The sequence below is a fragment of the Aulostomus chinensis genome, chromosome 4 (assembly GCF_037954235.1).
Source record: "Aulostomus chinensis isolate RoL2024-O1b breed Wild chromosome 4, RoL_Achi_v1.0, whole genome shotgun sequence".
Classification (NCBI taxonomy): domain Eukaryota; kingdom Metazoa; phylum Chordata; class Actinopteri; order Syngnathiformes; family Aulostomidae; genus Aulostomus; species Aulostomus chinensis.
In genome coordinates this window covers 12,395,158-12,412,242 of record NC_141323.1, presented here as the reverse complement: position 1 = coordinate 12,412,242, position 17,085 = coordinate 12,395,158, and the positions used below count along the sequence as shown (strand labels likewise).

Below are 17,085 nucleotides of genomic sequence, written 5' to 3'. Positions count from 1 at the left end.
GTGTGTGAAGCTGGAGGGTCCCGTCATTTTATTGAAAATTGAAAATAAAGTGATGAAACCAACTCAGGCAGAACCAGAGGCCTTTGCCAGAAGCACAGAGAAAATCAATGTACTTGCTAAGGCTACAGTTTCAACCGCCTATGGATGAAGAGCAGCACGCTGGAGGAGCAGATGGCGTCTGGGATCTGCTGTTTTGGGAGCTGGAGAGACGTGATGGCTGAGTACTTCATTTTATCTAAACCCGCACCACATACAGGCAAGCTCTGCCCTGGCTGAATGATGAAACACCACCAAGCAAATGCACACACACACACACAAAAAAGAAAGTAATTTACATTTTCACATCATTTTCAGTGCAGGAGTGTGTGCAGAGGCTGTCTTGCATTTAGATAAATTTAGCTTTCCAAAAAGCACTAGGCAGGAGCAAATGTGCTGTCAAGTTCTGCGGCTAAGAGCACTTTTCAAGCACACATCCATCCTACTCTTGCTATGAACATCCATTTTAAAATCTTTCCAATTATTTGAAAGTCTACTTTGGGAAAGTTTAGGCGCTGCGTATATCTTTAGGAGAGATGGCTCGCTAATAAGCCCTCCCCCCCAAAGACTAACCCCTGCCAAATGTTAAAATAACAACCAGTGGTTTTACTTCGTATGTGCACATTAGTATCATAGTTTTAAATAATTGGACATTACCTACATTAAACTTCACAAAATGCTCATAAAGCTCACTGATGCCAGGTATTTTGGCGTGGCAGCGTTGGCAGGGCTACTGTCGCTGCTTCTAGTTAGCCCTCTGCTAGCTTAACGGTGGATGAATAATTCAATTGTGCTTCACTTGTTGAGTTTTTCCAAAAATTGATCAAATTACGAAAGTGTAACGAGTAATGTCAAGGGGCCTGTGTGAAACAGAGTCATTTATACATCAGGTTTGGCCAACGCTAGGACAACTACTTCTAGTTAGCCCTCTGCTAGCTTAACAGTGGATGAATAATTTAATTGTGCTTCACTTGTTGAGTTTTTCCAAAAATTGATCAAATTACGAAAGTGTAACGAGTAATGTCAAGGGGCCTGTGTGAAACAGAGTCATTTATACATCAGGTTTGGCCAACGCTAGGACAGCTACTTCTAGTTAGCCCTCTGCTAGCTTAACAGTGGATGAATAATTTAATTGTGCTTCACTTGTAGAGTTTTTCCAAAAATTGATCAAACTAGGATAGTGTAACGAGTAATGTCAAGGGGCCTGTGTGAAACAGAGTCATTTATACATCAGGTTTGGCCAACGCTAGGACAACTACTTCCTGTTAGCTCTCTGCTAGCTAGAATGTGGCTAAATTATTTAACTGTGGGACGCTAGCCGTCTTTTCCAAATGTTACTAGACCACATGGTTCAAGCTCTGGCAGTGTCCCAAGTCATTTAAAGGTGATTACATAATATTCAGAACCATTTATCCACTGTTTCTTCAAGCCAAAACAATAATAGTGAACTAGGCCACAGCTGGGACAGCTACTGCCGGTTAGCGCTAAGCTAACTTGAACATGAAAAAAAAAAATCCATTAAAAATGCATCTCAATTTCACTTTTCAAAATGTTATATCAAAGTAAAACAAGTCATTCTGTGACACCTGACTCAGTTTATCCACTGTTTTTAGTGGAAATTAAGTCACATATTCCAAAAAGCTGCGAGGATTTTCAAGCGTTAATGTGGTGTTGTGTCCCGTGCTAATATTTATGGAGTGTAACACCATGTGTCCACTTTATTGAGAGCTTTTCCAACAATGCCTTCAGGAAGAACAACCATTTACTGGGAAATGAACTTAAAAATTCACCCAAGGAGAAAGAAACCGAGAGAGCACATTAGGAGAGAATGACTGAACTCCTTCATCCTGTCTCACTTTTGGGTCAGCAGAATTACATCTGGCCACTAAATAATTTAGGGGCTTTGTGGATTGTGTGGCCACAGATGAAAAATACAACTTTCTCTGGTTTTGCTTTGCCAGCAAAAAAAAAAAAAAAAAAAAAAAAATGGCGGCTGGAAGAAAGATTGCTAAGGCTGCTATCTGAGTTTACTAGTAGCCTGCTTCCACTGCACGTTCAATAACAGCTTACATAAGTTAAAAACAAGTTTGTGAAAAATAAGCCAACTTGACCTCAACCGTTTTATTTTTCAGGTTTTCTGCTTACATCAGGTTTCATAGCCAGCAGACAAGGGGTTTGGTGTATTTTTCATGTATTTATATGTTTTCTAATAACATTTTCTTTCATATTACAATCAAACCAGGCAAATTATCTTTGCACATTTTGAACAGTTGTTGTAAGTTTCATATACATATATATATATACATATACACACACACACACACACACACATTTGTTTATTTATTTGGCTCAGTTTTCAGAGGAGGACGATGTATTTGACCATCTGATCTGCGCAGAAACCTTTGGGGAAAGGTTTGTGAATAAGCATCAATATTTTAATAAGCCAGACGACAAAATTCAGGGCCATAAATAACTGGAAATCTTTCATAACTCAATAAATATTTTTTGCTTAATTTTCACTGGTTTTAATCTTAAAATGAGACTTTCACTGAGGGAAGCCGGGACTCGCTGCAGATAATGTTCAGTTTTATTTTGATGTGCACGGGATGACAAGTTAACATTTCACGTAATTTACGTAACTTGCGTATACTTCGCCCACACCTACCAGTTTGGGAACACTGGGTCCTCAACGTGCAAGGTTTTCCTCCACGGTTCAAACCAGTGGATGTCCCGACCCACCTCAGCCCAGTAGGCGTCCGGGTGGTCCCGAGCCGTGACGAAGGCACGGCTGTACGCGGCGTCAGACGCGTACTTCCTGCAGCTCTCCTGCAGAGAGAAACGCAGCTCCTCTGCGGCTCCTCCGCCGCGTTGTTGTGCGCAAACATTCCACAACTTTCTCCCGATTGTCCTCTTGCGCTGCGCGGCCGCGCTGCGGTTCAGTCGCAGGAGGAAGTGTTTGATTTGGGGATGCATTCTATTCAAACTTTAGTTGTTAGGTTTTTGTTGTTGTTGTTGTTGTTTTCCCCCCTGCAGGTGCGGGACCCGCTTCAAGCCAACGCGGGTCGTTTGAGGCCGCATGAAGGAGGAAGCGGAGACTCGTCCACAAAACCTCACTAAAGCCTGAAGGCATGCGAACTCTGAACTGGATGTGGTCGACGCAGGAGGAGCTTTGAGCTGCAGTCACACGACTGTGCACGACTCCGTGTGCTTTCGCTCCTGCTGAAACAGAGGGAACCAAGAACCAGAATACCATAAATCAGTGTTTGGCATTTAATCAGAGGCAAATGTTTTATACTGCCAGATAATAAGAAATCTCCATAACTCATATTTGCTTGTGCTTTTTTCCCCCCTCTCTTCTTCTTCTTCCCTCTTTGTTTTTGAGCACCGATATTAAACTCTCAGGGTCCTCAGTAGCTGTTTGTCAAATCGCAAGGAATGTTTTGCTAATAAATAAATAAAACTTAAAAAAACAACAGGATCATCAAAAAATAATCGGTGATTTTTTTTTTTCTTTCGTCTAATTGATTCATTGTTGCAGCATCCTGGAAAAATATTAAGAAACGAGAATCAAATAAACGTTTGGAGTTTAGCCTGGAGCAAACGTCTTGAGGAATCTGTGGAACCGGCACGTCTCCACGCGCGGCCCCTCGCTCGCGAGCAGCTTTATTGCATTCTCAGGATCGTCAGGGTGGAATGAGATCTTCTCAACAGAAAAGCGCACGTTCCTCGCCTTCTCTGGAGAACGCAACACGACTGTTTATTGTTCTTGTGTCGTATCTGCTCTCGCGGGTTGTCCAATGTCCCCCCGCGTCGGTTTAATTAAATTAACACTGGTGAAGTTGCGTCCATACCTTTATTTTTCATTAGTACTTCATTCCATCTTTTTTTTTTTATTCTATATCCTTTTTTTATGTGCATATACTCTCAGAGGGAGTGAGGTTGCTCTAATCTTTTCCGTTGAGTAACTTTATGGTATCTTGTGAAATCCCCCCCCCCCCCCCCACACACACACACACACACACACACACACACCACTGGGACGGCGACTTTCATCCCCGCCGTCCCCCACCCCTCTGGTAAATATCTGTAATCTGGCTGAACCTCCTGGAAGTGACCCTTGAACACCGGCGACCCCGGTTGAGTAACTCATCAACCTGATATTTTCAGGCCACGTGTTTCTATTTATAGAGGGGTTTTTTTTCTTGTAAACGCGTCAGTCACCGGAAAAGTCTGTCTACTCTTTTGAGTGACATTTCTCAACGCCGGCGCGTGACTTTTAAAAGAAAGTGCAAAAAAAAAACCAACGTTTTTTTTTTTTGGTTGAATATTCATAGAGGGGGAAGAAAATATATCAAGTGTCCTAAGAAGTACCAGACTAAAAGATGCTCGATGGACAAAGCACCTGAGATAAACATTTTCAGGATTGATTTTTTTTTTTCCTCCGATGGTCTGAATGCTTTGATCAAGGTTTTAAAAAAAAAAAAAAAAAAAAAACTACATCTTTTTCTGTTATTTTCAGACACGAGTATTTATTTTTTTGAGCGATTTCCCTCATAACGGTTTAAATTTCTATTACATTTTAAGAGGTAAAGTTTGCGACAGCACATATGCGCTGTTCACTAACGGTGAAGGAAAGGTTCATATCCTTTACTGGTGTAAATGTACCAGTACTGCATTGAGTAGTAGATGGAAAGTACGCAAATATCCAGAAAAACAAAGTTCTCAGCGCTGAGAAACCACCTTTGCGAGGCACCTTTATTTTTGGGGGCATCAGCGGTTGGTCAAGCAGCTGAACTGCTATCAAAATAGCCCAGTAACTGATTTATGACTAGTTATCTCAGCTGTGCTTGCATAAACTGTTGAACGATGTATACTGTAAAGTTTTTCATGTGTAAGTACAAAAAAATTCCGCTAAAAAAACAAACAACAAGTACCGTTACCTTTCACATTGACCTTTGACCTTCCAGTTTTTTCTCAGGTCATCCAGTGAGTCCCCGCGGATGCATGACCTGTACTTGAGTAAATTCCCTCACGGTGTCGCTGAGGTTTTGTTTTCTCCTGAAGTGACGGTGACCTTTGACCCTCTAAAATCTTACTAATTCAGCCCTGAGTCCCGGTGGAAGTTTGAGGCGCGACGTTCCCGAGACTTCGCGTTGACAAGAATGGTAAAACACGACAAAAAAAAAAAAGGGATAAAAGTACATTTCCGTCTGAGATGTAGAAGTAGAAATGAAAATACCACCTTTTTTACTTTGGATTTTGTTGTCAGGCGAATGTCGTCTCACAACATCGAGCTGCTTTTCATTTTCAGCTAAAATTAAACCACCTGGCTCACGTCGACGCCTGATCCCAGCTGGACAAGAGCCTCCATTTCTACTTCGAGTACTTCAGCAACTGCGCTCCTGCAGTTTTTTGGGTTTTTTCTTCTTCTTCATGCAGGACAATCAGACTCAAGAGCTCCAGGCTCTGTCGTTTGTTCAGTTAAAGGTGTCAGTTAATCACCCCATCCGGATGTTTTTTATGCAGGTTTAATCACCAGAATACGCTACGTGCCGTTCTCAAACTCTCCGCCGGACTAATCACCGCCTGCAGCGGCTGATCAGACCTCAACTGGGGTCAGAAGTGGCTCATTACGCCTCCTCCATCCCGCCCTCCGCTCTGATTCCATGAGTGGGAATCTTTAGAAGCGGGAATCAGTTGGCTGGCCTTTGGAAACAGTTAGATGCAAATTACCGCAGTCTATCTACAAGTGATTAATCTCCGAGCAATTATTCCCCCTCGTAGCCACTCTGAATATGGATTCATAATCAAATTAGTCTGGAGATGATGACTGCCATTTTACTTTATTTTTTTTTAATGGGTTTTTGATGCTGCGTTTGGCGGGAAGGCGTGAGAGGGATTGGAGTCGACGTTATCATCTGTCGGAAGAACGGCGATATCGTCTTCTAAACAGGAATGAAACAGACGCTGACGACGTGTATCCCTTTCATCAGCGTCAGCAAGAGCTAATGGGTTTCACGGATGTGACATCATCGAATGCGTGTAAGAGCGCGGCCGTGACTCAAGTGTGGACGTCCTGGAATTGAGATTCAGATCACCAACTTTCAAATTGCTACGTGAAAAGAACTCAGCGCATAAATGTTCCTCCGCGCCGACGACGGCCGTGGGCTGGAGGCATCTGGGCTTTTTTTTTTTGGTTGTCTCCCAGGTGAACCGATGATCCGAGGTCAAAGGTCAAAGGTCAAGGTCTCTGGTACCTCACATATACACGATGTCCATCCCATTCTTGTACTTGCAGTCGGGTCAGGAATGCAGAGAGCAGGATGTTTATTAAATTCTACAAAAACATCCACTGGGCCGTGAGGATGGACTGAGGTCAAAGGTCAAGGTCACCTGACATGAACGCATTATCTGCCCCAATCTCGTTCAAGTTGTGTCTCGGGGACATCATGAAGGATTTTCAACATATTTGACACAAATGTCCACTTGGATTCAAGGACAAACTGAAAAGATAAAGGTCAAAGGTCAGGTGCAATGTTACCTCACGTGTGTGTGAGTGTGTGTGTGTGTGTGTGTGTGCGTGCGCGATGGCTGTCCCACACACGCTCATGTGGTACCTCTGGTGGGAATGTCTTTACATTTGGCACAGACGTTTACCGGGGACCTGTGGATCAGCTGGGAAGAATTTGGTGATGAGAGGTCAAAGGTCAAGGTTGCTGTCACCTTCCAAATCCATCACGTCTGTCCCATTCTTGTTAATGCAATACCTCAGGAACGCCTGGCAGGAATTCCTTCAAATCTGACACAAACCTCCACTTGGATTCAAGGACACACACACAAAAAAAAAGATAAAGATCAAAGGTCAAGGTCACCGTTACCTCACCTTCACAGGATTTCAGCCCATTTTCGTTGTTGTGATTTCACAGGAAAACCTTGAGCGGAGGTCTTTAAATTAGGCACAGACGCTTCCTGGGATTCAACGATCGGTAGAAAAGACTGCGGTGGCTAGAGGTCAAAGGTCAATGTGGCTACACAAATCAAATTCTGGCCGTAACAGTATTTTTTTTTTTTTTTTAACGCTAACAATTGTGACAAAATCACACCGTGTTCACGTACTGACAGTTTCCCGAAACGCAAAATGTGAGACAGGAACATTTGACGTAAGGGACGACCTGAAAGCTGCAGAAACCTGTGACTGGAGGCAAAGACGAAAAACAAGCAACAACCCAAAAACAAGCCTTGGTGAGATTCCCTGACTGGATGAAGGTCAAACATCCACGAACGTGCGACGCTCGGCACGCACGTCATCTCAGTAACGCCTCCTTGGATTCATTCTGAATAATCAGGAGAAAGCGTTCTGCTCATGGTTAGCGGCGGCGTACAACAACCAAGCGGAAATTTCTCGTTTGATTTCATTCGTGCGGGGAAGTTAATTCGACTCTCGGTTCTCTTTCCCCTTAAATGAAATGAGCTCAAAGCGCTGATCGCCGAGCGGGAAGACAGCCAGAGTTCATCCTCGTCTTTACACACAGGGGTTGGGTTTTTTTTGGGATCACATTCCAATTCAACTATCAGTCGATAACCACGCAGCCACTGGAGAGAGCGCGACTGAGCATCGCAGCGGGCTTCATAAGCAAACTGCCGTTAAAGACGCCGTTCTATTTTCGTCCTGTTAAAAATTCAACACTCTTATTATTTTTTTTTTTTCCCGTTGCAAGTGTATCTGCCGCTTCACCTCCCACATGTTTACACCATGATGTGCTTTCATTATCTGTCAGCCGCCGCCTGATGGAGCTTACTCATAAAATATACAGGAAAAAAAAAAACCCATCTTCAATGGATGAAGAAAAAAGGCTTTAGCAAGCAAGAGCATCCCGACGGAAACATTTCCAACAGGTTTTTGTTTTAAGTGGGTCTGTGGTAAATGTGCTCTTTTTCAGGGCCTGGCGAGACGCGTCCGGCGCTGCAGAGGTTGTTGAAAGGAAATCCTCTCCGTTCCATTTTTTTTAAGGAGTGCAACAGGAAGGCTCAACACCTGGGCGGGGGGGGGGGGGGGGGGGGGCACTACGTCCAGCGCTCTGACCAGATCAGACGCGCCCAACATTTGAAGGCCGTGATGGTTGGAGGAGTCTCCCCGACATACACGACTGGGGCTCTGACGCAGACTCACGTCCCACGCTGTAATCGGCGACGTTTCTTATGTCTACATGGACCTCTTGCATTTCTTTTTGTAGGCTTTTCAGAAATCAATTCGCACGCAGTTGAAGGGCTTTAAGAGCACAGTGGAGTAATCCCACCTCCCAACTGGATCCCAGCTCGTATGGACGAGAGCCTAATCTCTCTGTGCCCTCTTTCTGTACGCTCTCTAAGCCCTCTCCCTCGTCATCCATCCCTGCAGCCCACCACTTACTACGGGCGTACATCTGCATGCAGCTGTGTGTGCGAGTGAGTGTGTGTGTGTGTGTGTGTGTGTGGGGGTGGGTAGCTGCCTCACTCACATATGGACTGTGGGCAGTTTATAAAACGTGAGCAGGCTTGCCAGCCGACGCTCCTACACATTCATATCCGTGTACCTCCGTGACTTCCCCCCACACGTGTATGAGGCTACGTTTAACGATCGTACGGTTTCTGAAACATCTGCTAAACCATTAAAAAAAACAACAACAACAAAACCAAATACCACTTTAGGGTTGTTTGCGTCCTCAACAACACTACCGGCCGTGACCTTTGACCACCAAAATCTTTTCATCCTCAAGGCCTCATGTGCATTCGTCACCATTTTTTTTTTCTTCTCAGAAATTCTTGATGGTTCATCTTTTTGGTTCCTCTTCAATCGCAGAGGATCTTTGGGTCAAAACCTGCGTTGTTGACATGTCGCCTTAAACATTTAATCCGGATATACGGCCTTCAGGAATGAACAGTTGTTTTTTTCTTATTATTTTTTAAGTGTAAATGCACTTCTTACAGCGACGCCGAGGGTGCGCGACTTCAGCCTCGCCACAACCGGCCTCCTTCCTCGTTTAGCCGCTCGCTAGCCAACGTTTTTTGAGTCACACAAATACTTTGAAAGTGTAGTTTTCGTGACTTCTTTTTTTGTTTTGTTTTTTTAGGTATTTAACCAATACTTTGGATTTCAGACGAGGAATCGGGGCGTTCAGCACAAGCTGGAGGTTTTATTACTCATTCCAGCGTGTTTCTATTGATGTCTTCCTACTCTACGCCTCATCGTTTTAGCATAACCCTGCTTAAAAACACTAAAATGCCACCCAAGGCTTTCATGGTAGAGGTAATTATAACAAGAGAATAAAACATCTCCAAAAATGATGAAAATATTATCTAACAGAAATCAGCAGGTACATAAAATTTTTACCTTTTTCTCTCCCCCCCCCCCCCCCAAGTGTTTTCTTGGAGTCATTCCATAGCAACTGACTTTAAATGAGGTGCGATAGGAGCCAGGTAATTGCTTCCCACAGGGCTATAGGCTCAAGCAGGGGAACTTTTCATGCAAAGCCTCGCTAATGGGATTCATGTGATTTGACTTTCTATATATTTGCTCTGAGGGTCCTCGTCTCGGGTCGCGTTTACAGCTTGGATTTGTCGCGGCCAAGTCATTGTTTACCTTGTGACACGCCGCGGCGCTTTAAACAGACGTTGGCTACATGTTATGGTTCGCCGCCGCTCCTGTCAAGAGTAATTCCTGGCCTTGGGTGAGATATGCCACAGCAGCAGGCACCGTGAAGCAGGAGCTCCGCGGCAAATGAGGAGTGACCGTGGTTTGCCTCGGCTCTGAGCTAACACATAAACATGAGGATTAATCCTTAAGCCCTTCAACTTAGGTTCACTATCATCATTCCGTCCTTATCGGGCTGCGTGGCGTGGATGCAGCCCTGAGGGGAGATAACAAGCAGCGTAGCTCAGCAGTTCACAATCGACATCAATGGCTAGTGCAATCAGCTGATCTCTGAGCTGCATAGGATGAATGGATTATGCGCGGCTGAGCGTGAGCACGTGCGCCGCGCGCGCACAACAGTGGGAATCAGCGTGCAAACCGGCGAGCCGTAAGTGCGGCGTATGACGAAGCCACGCGGTCGTGTGACGGAGCACAAGGAGAGAATTCCACTTGAATAAAGCACAACATAAAAATGCATGAAGGTGGGATGCTGATGTGTGCCTGCCAGTGACCTTTGACCTCCGACAGTGCCTTCCGTTACATAGATTTATGAAGGAATATTAAAGTACTCTCATGAACACTACAGTGTGTGTCAGAAACTTCATAATTACCATAATAAAAACCCTTAAAATGCCACCCACTCATTCGCCCTCATTAAAACACCAGGTGATATGAATATGCAAATGGTTTCCATTTCTCCGCCGGGCGCAGGATGTCCTCCGACGTCTCCTTAAAGTCCACCCTGGTGCACTGGAGGCTTCTCGTCTCCGCATCACACTTGCGTTCGCCGGACGACATCGATTTCTGCGCTATTTATGATGTCACAAATCACGCCGGTAGGTTCCGCCTCTTACAATCAGATTTCCAGTAAGCGGAGGGTGAATTTACACTTTAATCAATGAACGTGAAATCAAATGTCGAGCGAGGAACCTCACTCGTACATCATCCGACACGGGGAAGCTCATTTTGCTCTCCGTTGTAAATTAATTTCATGTTCAATGCCTGAATTAACCACCCGGTCTTGTGTATGATAATTGTTAAAATGGTAATTTATTCCACATTTTCCCCGCAATTGTTCTTCTTTAAACTATGGAGACAGTCTATATTTTGATGCCACAAGACAAAACTTGTTGCCTAAACTTAATTATTTAGAAGCCATGCAATTTAGCTTAACTTAGCTCATTTGTGGCCATGACATAAAGAGTAGCTTGTTCACTTTATTTTATTATTAATTATTACCCACAAATTATTCAAATTATAGAAACAAGTTAAATCTCTTGGTAACAAATTATTTAAAAAGAAAATAAGCATATGGAGTCAACAGGTTACATCTTGTTGCAACACTATAATTAAATAGTGGGAATCAATTCACCTCGTGGCCTCAATTTCATTTTTAGAGAACGAGTTTCATCTTGTGGTCTCAAAATAGCAACACTGAGGGAGCTCATCTCACCACATGGCCACAAATTAAGTAAATTGAGGGAACGAGTTATATCTGGTGGCTTCAAAGTCACTAAATTGCGGGAACTAATTTTTCTTCAACCACAAATGAATTGAAATGAGGGAACACGTTATATGTGTGGCCACAAATTAAACAAGGGAGGACTGTTTTGTGGTCTCACGGTAACTAAGTTGTGGGAACTAGTTATATTTCAAGGCCACGAATTGATCAGATTGAGGGACCAGGTTGTATTTTGTGGCTACAAAAATAACAAGGGAGTAAGTCCTATTTTGTAGCCTTAAAATAACTAAATTGTGGGAACTAATTACTGACTCATCATTTGAATATCTATTTTTCTCTGCATGGCCGCTCCAGGGCTCCGTACAAACAATGCCAGGTGATGAGACATAATGAGGATGGGGCGCTCCCTCCCTCTCTCTCTCTCTCTCTCTCTCTCCCCCCCCCCCCCCCTCTCTCTCTCTCTCTCAGTGATGCTGCGGCTCTTGTAGTCTCTCCAGTCTCCAGTAAACAGCAGTCATGGCGACAGTGGTCCAACCGCTCACCCTGGATCGAGGTAAGGCGCTCGCAGCTCTGCATGTCCGCCGCTTGTTGGTGGTTTTTCACGCTTTGTTAACTTCGAGAGAACCGAGGTCCAGGTGTCGGTATCCGGTTCGGATTATTTCCGGCACATTTTCCAGCATCGGTCGTTATTTGAAGGCAACATGAGCTCCAGCCAGTCTAATAAAAGGGGTTCCGTGCGTGCCTTTTTTTTTTTTTTTTCTTCCCCCCTCTTCCTTGCAGAATGGAGCGCTCACAGCTTTGGAGGAAGGACGCATGAATCCACCATCATTTCTGAGGCAAACAGGCGTGCACACACCGCTCGTGGAACGCTTCGTCTATTACTCCCATCTATTATGTAACCTGCTCGGTAAGATCAAGACTGTTTCGCTCCCCGCTCGTCATCAGCAAACCAAACCAGACCGATTCCTGAGGCGCGTTTGCGGCGACTTTGTTCGACGAGCTCGGGGGACAACTTTTATATTCGATTAAGAGGAGGTTGGAGCCTCTTGTAGTCGAGCAAACACGGACAAGGCGTGTTTACTTGCTGGAAACACTCAGTATGCAAATTGTGCTACTCGTGATGATGCACACATGCTTCCACAGTCAGTGTTTACTGAGAGCTTGGAGAGTAAATGTGATGTACATATTTGAGGAGAACCCTGACCTCTTCCACAGGGGAAGGGATTCTCACATTCCATTTCTCTCCTCCTATTACATTTTATAACAGTGTAATAACGTTTGTGGCCGTTGGCAGCACCGTGAATGCCGCCCAGGGGTTTTCCTGAGTCGGAATCCCTCCCGCGTTTGTATACAGCACCAAAATCACAACAAACAGCATCACGTGGCACTTTCGAATCAAGGGAGACTTAGACTAGACTTGAGTCATTTGAAGAACAAGCGCTTTTGTGACAGCAGCGGGGGAAAAGTTGTTGCAATATCGGGAGATACAGACCTGAACTCCACGGAAGTGGCGGCCATCTGCCTCGACCAGAGAGAGAGAGAGGGAGAGAGAGTTGATGTACACTTTAATACACACTAGCATAATACTAAGATGAGTAATGCTACTATTACTACTAGCATAATACTAAGATGAGTAATGCTACTATTACTACTAGCATAATACTAAGATGAGTAATGCTACTATTACTACTAGCATAATACTAAGATGAGTAATGCTACTATTACTACTAGCATAATACTAAGATGAGTAATGCTACTATTACTACTAGCATAATACTAAGATGAGTAATGCTACTATTACTACTAGCATAATACTAAGATGAGTAATGCTACTACTACTACTTCAAGTAATAATAATAATAATAATAATAGTTAATTAGAACTTCATATATTGAAGTTAGGAGAAAACCAGCCACTGGATGAAGTAGGTATACTATAAACCATCACAAATACTGCCATAAGTAGTCGCTATATAAATAAATAATCATAAACAGAGCCCTGCTACTGCGAGTACATGTGCCGCCATCTCGCCGCACAGTAATAGGACAAGCAGTAGTCGATCCAGAGGGACACAAGGGAAGAACTTATTAACATAAATTTATGGGATATGAATCTGTACCGTGGCTGTATTACACGACGACGTGGCAATAAAGCTTGAACCCATGAATGAGATGCACCAAATGTCACAAACACTCTAAATTACAGCAGTAACTCATGAAGTTATACCTCATATCTACAGCAGTAAATGACCCAGCGCGTGTTTCTAACTCGAAGTGAAGATTTTTAGATCACAAGTGCAGAAATCCTATCTCCCATGCACTCCGCCGCATGATGAAATGTAATATTGCACAAGTCTTGCATAGGAAATAGAAGCTGTCAGATATAGAGAAAGAAGTCATCTTCTACTTATTTCCTCTGTGCTTAGTAATCAACTCCCAGTCTAGCAGTCGCAGAGCTGCTATAAATACATGTATCAGGTGGGAGGATAAACACTCATACAGGCAAACAGACTTTTGTTAGTTGTTATTCAGAATCCAAGTAATTAGTCCCATTTACTCCTCCTCTTGCATTTAAAGAAGTCTAACTTGTCTGTACGCTTAATTGCTGCCTGTTCGCTAATTTCTGTTGCTCTGGGTTGTCAGGCTTTGCTGCTGCACGCAGGAACGCTGTACAATGTAGAGATGATGGAATGAGTCAGAGCATCGCGGAGGGTAAACAGATAAACACAGAGAGGTGGATAAGCTGGGGAGGGGGGGGGTATCCATTAAAATGGCACAAAATCAATCAAAGCATGTAGAAGATGTTAAAAGATTTTAGAGAAATCAATAATCCAATATGGCTGGAGTCCAAGAGTAGAGGTGGAGCGAGCAGCCATGTTTAGGACGGGTGCACGGTGGATCAGCGGCTCCCAACCCTCGAGTTGCTCGCTAGATTGTGTCCTCTTAGCTTCTTATACCAAGTATTCAACGCGAAAAAAGAAGACGAATATAGTGCATTAAGAAAAATGTAGGAAAGTAAATTAGAAATACTCAAGAAAAGTACCCCAACATTGTGTGTAATTATATAATTTAAGTAAAAATACCTCGGTACTTTCCACCATGGCAAGTAAAAGTCAGTCTGCAGCTACAGGAGTGTTTGTTAGTGGGTGTGCACCCCTCAGATCGCCTTGTACCCCATCTGATAGTCAAAACGTGTACTTCTGGCATCTTAAAGACTAGTATTGTACTTTTGAGATGATAAATATACCTTACAGTACTCATTTTTAACGTGTCGTTCAGGCAAATGACTGGTTCTACTTCTGTGCTGCAATTATACCACCGAAACACTAGTTGGCGGTGCGACTTTCCCACTGTTTTGTTTTGTTTTGTTTTGGTATTGTTTTTTTTACCGAATAAGAGACACATTAACTGAAAGAAATATTCTGCTTTAAAGAGCTCGGCCCTCTTAAGGGAGGAGGAGATGGTGCGGAAATAGATATGCAGAGCGGTTATAGCCGTGACGTAGCAACATTTCCAGGGAGGTGCGGCGTGCATCGGATCCAGCCTGAGTCTTTCACACCGACTTGGATGTGACCTCAGCTTGTGGGCCGCATCCATAATCACACGCTGTGGCACATGTATTTAACCGGTCTGCAGCTGGCATCTGTCACGGCGCGAGGGTAATATTTTCATCCGATAGAGACATAACAAGGGTTGTGTTTTTTCAGCTGCTGAGATCTTTGGGGGGGGGGGGGGGGGGGAGAAAAGAAAAACCCGCCACATAATTAAAAGGTAGTTCCATCTTGGGCTGTGGAGTTTTTCAAACACGGGAGGTAACGGAGAGGATGTTGTCGGGGCACGGCAGGATGAGAAGATCTTCCAACACTGGGGTTCTTGTTGTTGTCAGAGGAAACGACTGTGATTAACCAGCAAGAACAATGGATTCATACTTTACACAAGCAGGGCAGACACTCCTCAGAGAGCTGGCGCTGGGCTGCGAGGAGGCCCGTCCCACAGTCGGCAACCTTTGCGGGAGGACACAGAGTTCACCAAAGGTCACCGTAGTTGAGTCTGGCTTTCTCTTGATCCTTCACCAAAAAAACAAAACAAAAAAAAAGAGCTGTGGAACAACATGGAGTCGTTTCTAAAGGCATCCCTATCAATCGCTGGCATTCGACTGTTCGCGGGATAACGGAGTAAACTGTGGATGGATTTAGATGAGATTTGGTGGCATGATGGCGACAGTCGGTGGTGCAGTAGTTCGCACTGTGGCCTCACAGCAAGAAGGTTGCGGGTTCAAGTCCCGGCTCAGGCACGGGTTCTTTCTGGGTGGAGTCTCCATGTTCTCCCTGTTCCTGCTGGGTTCTCTCTGGTACTCCAGCTTCCTCCACAGTCCAAAGACATCAAGAGGGGACCAGGTTAATCCAGACTCTAAATTGACCGTAGGTGTGTCTGGGAGAGCCAATGGTTGTCTGTCTCTATGTGTTGGCCCTGTGATGGACTGATGACCTGTCCAGGGTGAACCCCGCCTCTCACCTGATGGCTGCTGGGATAGGCTCCACCCCCCCACAACCCTTAACGGGATAAGCGGAAGAAAATGCATGGATGGATGCACGACTGAACGTAGCAGTTCGATCTTCTTGAATTGTTCCGGATCTGACGAGGTCGTATATCAGCGCCACGTGCTGTCTGAGCGTCCGCTTGTTGCCATTTGGACCAAACGGGAACAAGTAAATGTTAACGCTCTGCCAATGCAAATTTTGTTTAGCAGGTATAATTCACATACTCTATTATGCGACATATAGGTTTTATTAGTAGGCGGTTAAGTTAAGCGTCTTTTTCCATCGTCACGTAGTTGTGTTTGATGCCGTTCGGCCATGAACGTTTGAGCAAAGATATTTTACTTGAGGAGTGAAGAACAGACAGGCATTGTTATCCACTTTACTGTGAATTAAATGCACGGAGCCGTATTATCAGCTGAAGCACATCCTGTCGCTGCAGAAGACGATAACCATAATTACAAAAGAGCTGCTCGAAAAACACGACAGTGTTCAGTATTCAAGGCCTTACAACTCCTGCTTTGGTGACTGACTTCTTCATTTCCATTTGATAACCACAAGCCGGCAACTTGTTGCATTCACTTGTTGGAAGTGCAGGTAAAGTGTGGGGGTGGGGGTGGGGGGTGGGGGGTGACACCTGAGAAAGGCCACGGAAATAATAGATTTTCAGTTTTGAGGAAAAGCCAAGAGTCCTGACTCCGAACGCATCTTGTTGCTGCGTCACATTCCGGTTTGTAGAGGTTAGATTCTCTGCTCCATTTCCCTTTCCAAGACTTTTTTTTAAAAAAATTTAAACATTGGTTCAAAATGGCAACTCCGGCGCAGCGGTTCTCAACCTCGTTGTCGGGACCCCCCCCCCCCCTCCCCCGCGGGAATTTCCGGTGGTTGAAAATGTTTGTTTTTTTTCTTACATTCCACCGCCTGTAACAGTGATATGTTTGAATTTGCAGATGGAAAAAAAAAAAATTTAAACTCGTCTATAGTAACAGCTGGTATAATTATAGTTTACATCTGTTTTATACTAAAAAATTTAATTTTTCTCTCTGTCTGTTGCCAAGAAACAAAACAAAAAACACCTTCCTGATTTTTCGGGGGAGTCGTGAGTCCAAAAAAAAAAAAAAAAAGCTGTACTGCCCTCGTGTAGCGGTTAGTTTTCTCTTGCGAGTCGGTTTCTATACAGCTGTGGAACTTGCTGACGTCACATGACCCCCCAGGACTTTATTTTCCTCCTGAAAGATCCCAGCGAGTCTGCTGGTAAGAAGCCAGACTCCAGTTGGGTCACGTGCTCTCAGTCACACCAGTGATAGGAAGGATTCAAGAGGCACTAACAAGCTGAGATCCCTCCTTTCAACGCAGGAATAAACTCCACTAAGTTCCCCG

The 17,085-nt window shown here is 44.2% G+C and overlaps 2 protein-coding genes across 9 annotated transcripts in view; one reads left to right on the top strand and one right to left on the bottom strand.

Moving 5' to 3' along the window:
* acss3 (acyl-CoA synthetase short chain family member 3) overlaps positions 1 to 17,085 on the bottom strand; it is an 84,221-nt gene that overhangs the window by 43,819 nt on the left and 23,317 nt on the right. Inside the window, exons 1-2 of one of the 7 annotated variants that reach the window (XM_086201845.1) lie at positions 6,654 to 6,718; positions 2,702 to 3,252 (exon numbers count right to left, since the gene is read on the bottom strand). The exons of 1 other annotated variant lie outside the window; for it this stretch is intronic. In XM_086201845.1, coding sequence (XP_086057971.1) covers positions 2,702 to 3,009 — 308 coding nt within the window. In that variant the 5' untranslated portion in view covers positions 3,010 to 3,252; positions 6,654 to 6,718. Of the gene's footprint in view, positions 1 to 113; positions 199 to 693; positions 1,214 to 2,366; positions 2,428 to 2,701; positions 3,253 to 3,887; positions 3,940 to 6,653; positions 6,719 to 17,085 lie in introns of those variants that run through there. 5 more of the 7 variants (XM_086201846.1, XM_086201848.1, XM_086201847.1 and 2 more) reach the window with 5 other exon arrangements.
* The window catches only part of lin7a (lin-7 homolog A (C. elegans)), a 38,420-nt gene continuing 32,957 nt past the window's right edge, over positions 11,623 to 17,085 (top strand). For both annotated transcript variants that reach the window (XM_086201860.1, XM_086201861.1), the window contains exon 1: positions 11,623 to 11,721. In XM_086201860.1, coding sequence (XP_086057986.1) covers positions 11,685 to 11,721 — 37 coding nt within the window. In that variant the 5' untranslated portion in view covers positions 11,623 to 11,684. The remainder of the gene's footprint in view (positions 11,722 to 17,085) is intronic.